This window comes from Mus pahari, chromosome 23, assembly GCF_900095145.1.
Source record: "Mus pahari chromosome 23, PAHARI_EIJ_v1.1, whole genome shotgun sequence".
NCBI lineage: Eukaryota > Metazoa > Chordata > Mammalia > Rodentia > Muridae > Mus > Mus pahari.
Window position 1 is genome coordinate 11,359,437 of NC_034612.1, and position 10,153 is coordinate 11,369,589.

Sequence of the window (10,153 nt, forward strand, 5' to 3'; positions counted from 1 at the left end):
AAAAACCAAAAAAAAAAAAAAAAAAAAAAAAAGACTTACTAACTTAGGATATCACATTCACTGTCCTGTTTTGTTTAAGGGCTATGTATCATATTAGAGGCCAAGTAGTGTAAATTGAAAATCAACTTTTCCCAAACAAGTTAGAGGCCAGTTAATCAGCCTTTGCCCAAGCACTGGGGACGGAAGGTTTGACATCAGGGCGTATGTAGCACCACAGTGTCCCAGGGAACAAACCCAGACAGCAGCTCCAGTTAGAAGCTTCCCAGAGTCCCAGGCGGGAACTAAGAGTAGGGTGGAGTGCTGGGGAAGTGAGGAGGCTGGCTGCCCGGGTCTCAGCCTTCTCTCTGCTGGCTTCTTCAGACTCATTTTCTTTGGCTCATTCTTCAGGGCAGACCCTATTGACTTCACAGTCGTACTAAATTGTGGTCAGAGAAGGGTCCCTTGGCAGCCTCTCCCTGCAGACAGACTTCATCAGGGTGGCTGCTTCCAAGGGTCCTGAGCAAGAGCAGTAATCACTGCAGCCCACTCCCCACTCGCAGGGGGTTTGGATAGAGGGGGATTCTTTTTTGATTTCATTTCTTGCATGAGTAGAGGCAGAAGGTGCCATTTTCTTTGTCCCCATCATCCTGCGTATGTCCTGTGAAGCTTCTGAGTGGACCACTGATAACCCAAGACGCCATACATGTAGGCTTTTCCATCTGGGGTTGCCCAAGGCTTTCTGTGGCTCTCAGTGTTGTAGCTTCTGGTCATCAAGAAGAAACCTGATTTACCAAGGTGGGGTCAAATGGCCACACTGGGATGGGCTGCAATTCTGTGGTTTGAGCCCACAGTTGAGCCCATCCAAGTTAACTAGGCTAAGAGAAAGTCTACTTAAGAAAAGACGGCCTTGCTGTGCAGCCCAGGCTGGTCTCGAACACTCACTTCATAATCCTAAGCTGGGATCTGGGTTGAGAGAGTAGGGAGTGGAGGCTGGGTGGGGTGTTGCACAGCGAGCACCTGTAATCTCAGCATTTTGGAGTCTGAAGGCAAGCGGGTCCCAGTGAGTTCAGGGCCCCTTTCCAGTGTGGTCTATGAACCGAGAACCTGGCAGAGCTCAGACTGAGAGCAACACTGAGTTAGGATGGGAAGAGCTGCCGTCTAATGCTGGGCTGTCTGCTGAGTATCCTGTTAACTGATGGCCTGTCACCTGAACTAAGGATGTAAGGAATAAGGAAGCTAGTCTTATCTACTAGACTGTTGAGGTGACGTCTAGTCTCTAGGGTTCTTTAGTCCCTCTGCCTGTGTGCTGGACTCTCCGATCCTCCTCCTCCTTCTTCTTCTTCTTCTTCTTCTTCTTCTTCTTCTCTCTCTCTCTCTCTCTCTCTCTCTCTCTCTCTCTTTGTTTTTTTGAGACAGGGTTTCTCTGTGTAGCCCTGGTTGTCCTGGAACTCACTCTGTAGACCAGGCTGGCTTTGAACTCAGAAATCTGCCTGCCTCTGCCTCCCGAGGGCTGGGATTAAAGGTGTGCGCCACCACGCCAGGCTCCTGACCTTCCTTTCTTAGTTGTAATTACCCATAGAATAGAGTGCCTTGTCCTTTTCATCCTGCATTACCGTTGCTCCTCAGTAGTGAGTGCACTGAAGACAGACAGACTCTGTTCCCATGGCTGCTGAAAGCTTTAGTAATTGAGGAAGAAGGAGTGGTTTTGCAGTTAGGAGCAATGGCTGCTCTTCAGAGGCTCTGGGTTCAATTCCCAGCACCTCCATGGCAGTTCCCAACTGTTTGTAACTAGTTCAGGAGCTCCAGCATCCTCTTCTGTCTGCCTCTGATGCAGCAGCCACACAAATGGTTACAGACATATATGCAGGCAGAACGCACACGCACACGCACACAAAATAAATAAAGAATTGCATGGAGCTGATCTTCATTAACTAGTGTGTGGATGCCAACCTAAGATAACACATATTCACAGAGCAAAATACTACTGAGTTTTTGACAAAAGGGAGATAGGGCATTGTGACTACCTGGAGGTCACTGCTAAATGACATAGGCCAGACACAAAAGAAAGTGTGCCTGCCTGGCCTTGCACTGGGAGCACACAGTAAGAGTATGACAGGGTTGTAGGATGGGTGGGTGGGTGGGGATACAAATGGGGCAGTCACTTGGACAGCTGTGTCTAGAATTTGTTGCAGGATTTTCTCTGCCCAATCACATTAGGGCAGTGGCAGGCCTGTGATTGGACAGGAAAAGGAAGGCAGAACTAGGAGTTTGGGGGACACACAGAAAGATAGAGAGGTAGCAGGGAGAAGGAAGAGAGAAGCCAACATGGAGGCAGACGAACAGGAAGATGATCCTGATCCCACGTGGTTTTAAACAGTCACAAGTAGCTAAGATTTTCACAAGGTTAGAATAATTAGTTAAAGGGGTGGTCGGGTACCTGTGAGAGACCGTGGGACACCCGACTGTGGTAATCATATCAAAGTGTTGTGGGAAACCCCCCCCCCCCCCAATAAGCATTGGTTTTAAAGGGGCAGAGAGCTCCGGTTCCTCACAGCAGAGCCTCGTTCTGGTTTTGGCTGGTGTTCTCACAGCCTATCTGCTTCCTTTCTCCTCCCTGAGGCTTTTGGGTAAAATGACACTTATGGTTTTTTTTCACTGCATTAGAGTGAAAAATAAATGAGAGGCAAAATAAATACTTGATGTTTTATTGAAGGGGCTTGGTCCACTGAAGCTTTGAAGTCTCTGTGTTAAAAAAGTAATTTGCAAATGTACTTTTCCATTTATTTTCTTACTGTGTGGTGTGCACTGCACCCCTGAGGTCAGAAGGCCACTTCAGGAACTGATTGTCTCCTACTGCGCCGGTTCTCAGGTTCTAACTTGGGTAGTCCTGCTCAGTGGTGTGCCCCTTCACCTGCTCAACCATCTTGCTGGCCCCAAGGATTCCTTTAAAAACAAAACAGTAAGTGGGACTGGAGAGATGGCTCAGTGCTTAAGACTATTGGATGCTCTTTCAGAGGTCCTGAGTTCAGTTCCCAGTAGCCACATGGTGGCTCACAGCCATCTCTCCATAATGGGGTTCGATGGCATCTCTGGCGTGCAGGTGTACATGCAGACAGTACTCATACTAAAAAATAATATTGTAAAAAAAATTTTTTTAAAACTCCAGCTTTATCGCTTAAAGATATTTTAACTTTTAACCATTCACTGTTTTCCCATAGATTAAGAAAGAAAAGTCAGGGGGCTGGAGATGGCTTGGTGATTAAGAGCACTTGTTCTTCCAGAGGTCCCAGGTTCGGTTCCCAGCTCCTACATGGACACTCACAACCACCGTAATCCAATTTCAGGGGAATCTAATGCTCTCTTCAGACCTTCTCTGGCACAGCATACACACGGTATACAGAAAGACAGACAGACATGCAGTCAAAACACCCATACACATGAAATAAGTAAAATCTCCAACAAAACAAAACAAAGGGGCTGGTGAGATGGCTCAGTGGGTAAGAACACCCGGCTGTTCTTCCGAAGGTCCAGAGTTCAAATCCCAGCAACCACATGGTGGCTCATAGCCATCCATAACAAGATCTGACGCCCTCTTCTGGAGTGTCTGAAGACAGCTACAGTGTACTTACATATAATAAATAAATAAATCTTAAAGATTTAAAAAAACAAAACAAAAACCCACCATGCAGGGAAGAGAGAATTTGGTGACTGTGAGCTACCACATTGGTGCTAGGAATTAAACTCAGGTCCCCTGTATGAGTTGCAAGCTCCTGCTGCAAAGCCATCTCTCCAGCCTGTTTTTGCTTTTTAACAAAAGTTTAATTAGTGCATGCTAGGGTGGGTGGTGCAGAGCAGCAGTCGATGGAGCCATCATCAGAAGCCCTCGGTGTGAAGTCTTGGTTTTGTAATTTTTGATTTCTTGGTTTCTTGGTTGGGTTTTGTTTTGTTTTTTTGAGTTTCTCTGTGTAGCCCTGGCTGTCCTGGAACTTGCTCTGTAGACCAAGCTGGCCTTAGAGGTGCGAGTGCTGGGGTTACAGTTGTGAGCTGCCATGCCCGGCTTCTGGCATGATGTTTAAATAAGCAGCTAAGGTGCTCTCTGAAGACGGCGAGCAGGCTGTTTCCTGTGTCTGATGCTGAGGGATTATGATGACTCTTTTTTTTCTCCCATAGATTATCTTGATAATGGAAATAATAAAATGGCAATTCAGCAAGCTGATAAACTGTTGAAGAAACACAAAGATCTTCACTGTGCAAAGGTATGCCCTGTAGTTGCTCATATTTTGTGGGTTATATTTATTGTACGTATTTTTTGAGGCAGGGTCTCTAAATAGCTCAGGCTACCCTGAAACCTGCTGTGTAGGCCAGACTGACCTCAGACTTAGAGACTTAGAGAGATCCACCTTCTTCTGCTTTCCAAGGGTGGCATCAGAAGCCTGCGCCGTGATGCCCAGTTGTGAGTTGTATTTGTAATTTTGGTGCACATGTGAGTACATGGAGAGGCACAGGTGACATTTTAAAGATTTTATACCCTGGCAGTGTGGCACACACCTTTTTAATCTGAGCGCTTGGGAGGCAGAGGCAGGCAGAGTCAGGCTGAGTTCGAGGCCAGCCTGGTCTACAGAGTGAGTTCCAGCACAGCCAGGGCTACATAGAGAAACCCTGTCTCTCAAAAAATCAAAAACCAATAAAAGTTTTATTATGTGTGAGTTTGTGTGTATATCCCCCCACCCCCACCCCCTTGGCCATGGAGGCTAGAACAGGCATCAGGTCGCTGAGAGCTGGAGTTACAGATGTTGTGAGCTGCCTGACCTGAGTGCTGGGATCCAAAGTTTGGTCATCATTATAGATCAGCAAGTGCTTTTAACTACTGCTCCACTTCCTCAGCCAAACCTATCTATCTATCTATCTATCTATCTATCTATCTGGAATTAGAGTCAGCCGCACAGGTCTGGAATGTCCAGCTAGGCTAGGCTGGTTTGCAACGAGATCGGATGCCTCTGCCTTCCCAGCACTGGGTCAGCAGCACATTGTGGACATCTGGCTCAGAGGTAGTGCTTCAGGGAGCACCTTGCTGGGCTCGCCCTTTGCCCTCTCGCCCCCTGGCTTCACTGTGGCCCTGGTGCAGGACCAAGGCCCGTCCTTTAACCTTAGCTTTTCTTTCTTCTCTTGTGTCAGGTTCTCAAGGCCATTGGGTTACAGAGAACTGGCAAGCAGGACGAAGCCTTCACCTTGGCGCAGGAGGTAGCTGCCCTTGAGCCCACAGATGACAACTCCCTGCAGGCCCTGACGATCCTCTACCGAGAGATGCACCGGCGTAAGTGGCTTTCCTTGGCACCCCTGACTCTGAGGATGACAGTAGAGATGAATGTGTCGGTTGTGGCCTGAGAAGAGCTTTGCCTGGACAGTTAAATGCTTTAGCTTCCTTTACTTGGAATGGAGTCAGCAGGACCGGGAGTCAGTTTCTTCCTTCCTCTTCCTCTTCCTCTTCCTCTTCCTCTTCCTCTTCCTCTTCCTCTTCCTCTTTCTTTTAAGATTTATTATATGTAAGTACACTGTAGCGGTCTTCAGACACTCCAGAAGAGGGCATCGGATCCCATTACAGATGGTTGTGAGCTACCACGTGGTTGCTGGGAACTGAATTCAGGACCTCTGGAAGAGCAGCTAACCCTTTTCCCCCCACCCCCTTTTTATTTTATTCTTTTGAGATAGGGTCTATTTAGTTCTGGCTGGCCTGGAACTCACAGAGATCCACCTGCCTCTGGCTCCCTAGTCCTGGGATTAAAGACACGCACCACCATCCTCCAGCCTCGTTTGGATTTCTTAAAGTATTTTATTATGAAATATATTGTTTTATAAATATTATTTACATTACAATGTTTGTATTATGTTCTGTTGAAGTTAATTAGTCATAATAAACATTCATGAAGCCACCCTGAATTTAAGAAGTAGAATATGGTTGGGCTGGTAAGACAACTCAGAGGTAGAAACTGCCACAAAGACTGATGGCCCTCGAGCCCACAGTAGCAGGAGAGAACAAACGTCTGTGAGCTGTCCTCTGGCCATGTCTGCCAAGCCCCACTGCACACAGCAGGGAAACGGGAGGCAGAGTGGGGCAGCGCACTGTCGAGGCTGAGAAAGCCTCCACTCCCCAGGGAGTACTTGCTCTCCTGAATGACTTTGGCTCACTTGCTGGCCCTTCCTCTCAGCCCCTCAGCCATACCTGTACCCTCTCCTGACTTTAGTTCTCTGTCTTGTTGTCTCCCGCAACAAGGCCCCCTTAGCTTATTTTGGGTTTCCTGTTGCTGGGTCTGTGCTGTGTGCTTCCGTGTAATGCGTTTCTGGGCTGATGTCCCCATGACTGCAGTGAGTCACGTTCATTGCCAGGAGATAGTCATTCCATGATGCTACCACAGTTAGGAGTAGAACTGTATCAGAGAGCACTTGTTTCGTGAAGCTGAGGAAGCCAGTAATGGCCCCTGTGGTACTGGGGGTCAAACCCAGTGCCCCACACATGCTAGGCAAGCACTCGGCCCCTAAGCTGCACTTCTAGTCCTTAAGGTGGTTTTATGTTGATGGGTCTCATTAACTAGACCAGAATAACCTTGACTTGAGTCCAGAGCCATGCAGACCTTACCTTCCTTCCGAAGGCTGGGGAGCTTCTATGCCTCGCTGTGTCTCGTAGGAGTCAGCAAATGCTATGATGAGGCCTTTTGCTTTCCCTGGGAGTTTAACATAGCAGAAGAGACAGCGATCTAGAGAACTAGACGGTTAGGGTGGGGCCTGCAGACGAGACTGATTGAGCTGGATACTTCAGTGGAGCTTACTGAGGGAAGCAAGGACAGGAGAGTCTGGGCTCTGGGAGAAGCATGGAAGCCCAGGACATGACATCACAGGGGACCCTGGGAAGCGATAGTTGGTGTCACTGCACAGTGAAGGCCTGGAGGAGAGAGTTTAGAAGCAAAGGAGCAGTGCTCAGATGGGACAGTGCCTCCTCTTTTAGCTGCAGGAGGAGCCCTTAACAAGCCAGCACTCTTAACCCGTGGGTCGAGACCCTTTTGGGGTCAAATATCAGATAGCCCAAATTCTAGATACTTATATTACAATTCATAACAGTAGCAAGATTACAGTTCAGAAGTAGCAATGATGTGATTTTATGGTTGGGGGGTCCGCCACAGCATAAGGAAGGACTCTCAGCATTAGGAAGGTTTGAGAACTGCTGGTTTAACCAAACAGGAAAACGAAGGGCATTAGGACTTTTCACACGGAAGCATAACTGAATCCTGCTTCTTTTCTCCTAGCGGAGTTAGTCACAAAGCTCTATGAGGCGGCTGTGAAGAAAGTTCCCAACAGCGAGGAGTACCACTCTCACCTCTTCATGGCCTATGCCAGAGTGGGCGAGTACAAGAAGATGCAGCAGGTAACCACACCCAGACGTGGTATGGCGTCAAGTCTCTGATGTCACTGGACTGCTCTGTGTGTGTGTGTGTGTGTGTGTGTGTGTGTGTGTGTGTGTGTGTGTATGTGTGTTCACCCAGCTACATATTGTTCAGGGTTCTGAAATGCTCTGCTTGGAGAAGTGTGCCTCTGGCTGGCTGCAGGAGTGTTTGCTTTGCTTTAGTCTTAGCTCCAGATTGCTCTCCTGGGTGATATTGCTGTTCAGGTTCCAGAAAATGAATGGGCAGAAGTCCCAGAGCACAGTGACAGACAGACAGATAGACAGGGTTCTAAAGTAAGTTTATAGCCATCCAGTTAATTGAGCTGTTTTAGCTTCCCGAGAGCTTAATAAATTCACCAGGGGAGAAGTCCCCATGGCTGAAGTTTTTCATTCTTGATGGCTAGAGGTGGATTATTTGCAGTGATCTTATTTTAGGAGTTCTTTGTGTACATTTGATGGAGTCTTTTTTGGACACAGGTTTGAACTGGTTTCTGAATAAAGCTGATATTCCAGAAAAATGAAACCTGTATTCTGAAGCTCGAAGCAGCTATGTTATGCTAATATTTACCTATTACTGTTGGGGGGGCATGGTGTGTTAAACCAGGGAATGCATGCTGGCTATGTTCTCAGACCTTTAGAAATTGCATTAGGGGGCTGGAGAGATGGCTCAGCGGTTAAGAGCACTGACTGCTCTTCCAGAGGTCCTGAGTTAGGGCTGGGGCTGTAGCTCAGTCAGTGAAGTGCTTGCCTGGCGTGCACAAAGCTCTGGGTCCAGCAGAGTATGAGCTGGACGTGGTCATGCATACCTGTGATCCCAGCACTCTGGAAGTGAAGGCAAGATAAGAGGGTCAGCCTGGGCTAGAGAAAGACCCTTTCTTGCCCAAGAAGACCTTCAACTTGATATACTCCTGCCACCAACTTCCTGAGTAGCTGGGATTGTAAGTGTATGTTACAAAGGTTCTGTTTCTGCCTGCTGAGCGCTGGATTACAGGTGTGTAATTTTTAAATTTGAGCTTTTGTTTTAACTTGTTCTTTACAGTAGTATCACATTGTAGCAATAGGAAGTCAGATAGGGTAAAGAAACTGAAGTAGTACAACCCTTCCTCAGGATCAATGTGTGTGTTCCTATAAGAGTTTTCAAATAGAAGAATTTTTTGTACTTTGGTCTGTTCTTCCAGAGGACAGCTTTGGTTCCTGTCTTAGTCAGGGTTTCTATTCCTGCACAAACATCATGACCAAGAAGCAAGTTGGGGGGGAAAGGGTTTATTCGGCTTACAGTTCCACGTTGCTGTTCATCACTGAAAGAAGTCACGACTGGAACTCAAGCAGGTCAGGAAGCAGGAGCTGATGGAGAGGCCATGGAGGGATGTTCTTTACTGGCTTGCTTCCTCTGGCTTACTCAGCCTGCTCTCTTATAGAATCCAAGACTACCAGCCCAGAGATGGCACCACCCACAAGGGGCCCTCCCCCATGATCACTAATTGAGAAAATGCCTTACAGCTGGATCTCGTGGAGGCTTTTCCTCAACTGAAGCTCCTTTCTCTGTGATAACTCCAGCCTGTGTCAAGTTGACGCAAAACTAGTCAGAACAGTTCCCAACACCTGTGGTATTTCACAACCATTTATAACTGCAGGTCAAGGGGATCTGACCCCCTATTTTTATCTCCTTGGGCATTTTTATTTATCTGTGTGTCTGTGTGGGTATAGGCACATGAGTGCTAATTTCTTCTGAAAACAGAGCCCTTAACTCCCTTGGAACTGAAATGGAGGAGATGCTGGGCCTCCTGGTGTGGGTGCTGGGGATTTTACGCAGGTCTGCTGCAGGAGGAGCATATACTGCTGATGAGCAGTCGCTCCAGCCCTGTCTGGTTTTCCTTTAGTATGGAATGGAAATAGTCTTTAATTAGCAGCGGTAACACACACACACACACACACACACACACACACACACATTTTTCTCCCCTTGGTTTTTTGAGAGCAGATTTCATTTCCCAGGCTGACCTCCAGCTTGCTGTGTAGTCAAGTGTCCCCGAAGGGCTGCTGCTTCTGCCTCCACCTGGCCAGCGCTGGGACTGCATTCCAGCTGCACTGGCGGCACCCCATTCTGCATATGGATCCTAGCACAGTTTCTTCTTCCGGGGATATTTCCTTTAAGGCTGTTAGACACATGTCTGTAGCATAGCACTTAATGCAGTTAGGGTTCTTCTCAATGGGAAAGGCCTCCAGAACCTCCAGACAATACTGCATATTCATTGTTGATTTAGACTGTCACAAACTCCTCCCTCCCTAAAGTCTTCACAGTGACAGTTCTAGCCCCAAGTGTGAGACAGGGCTCTGCCTGCATACTTAGTTCTTTAAAGGTCTGCATTTATTTACTTAGAGACAGGGTCTCAATGTTCCTCTCACTGTGCTGAACTCACTCTGTAGACCAGGCTGGCCTCGAACTCAGAAATCTGCCTGCCTCTGCTTCCCAAGTGCTGGGATTAAAGGCGTGTGCCCCACCACTGCCCGGCAATTTTTATATTTCTGATAATCAAGATGTCTTTAATCTCTGTCTTATAAATTTCCCTTAAATTATGTATAGAATTGGCTTTCTAACAGTCTTCACCATTCCTCTAGAGTATGTGTGCCCTAATGTTAGGCACGGGAGCTCCAAGCATTCTAACACATAAATACAAACACAACTATATTTTTACATAAATTAAATCATTNAATTAAAGTATTGGAGAAAGAAATATT

At 47.2% G+C, this 10,153-nt stretch overlaps 1 protein-coding gene across 1 annotated transcript in view; it reads left to right on the plus strand.

Annotated features, from left to right (window-relative positions):
- Naa25 (N(alpha)-acetyltransferase 25, NatB auxiliary subunit) overlaps window positions 1–10,153 on the plus strand; it is a 49,546-nt gene that overhangs the window by 7,623 nt on the left and 31,770 nt on the right. Inside the window, exons 2-4 of the mRNA XM_021187216.1 lie at window positions 4,150–4,235; window positions 5,155–5,293; window positions 7,278–7,396. Of these exons, the coding sequence (XP_021042875.1) occupies window positions 4,150–4,235; window positions 5,155–5,293; window positions 7,278–7,396 (344 nt within the window). The remainder of the gene's footprint in view (window positions 1–4,149; window positions 4,236–5,154; window positions 5,294–7,277; window positions 7,397–10,153) is intronic.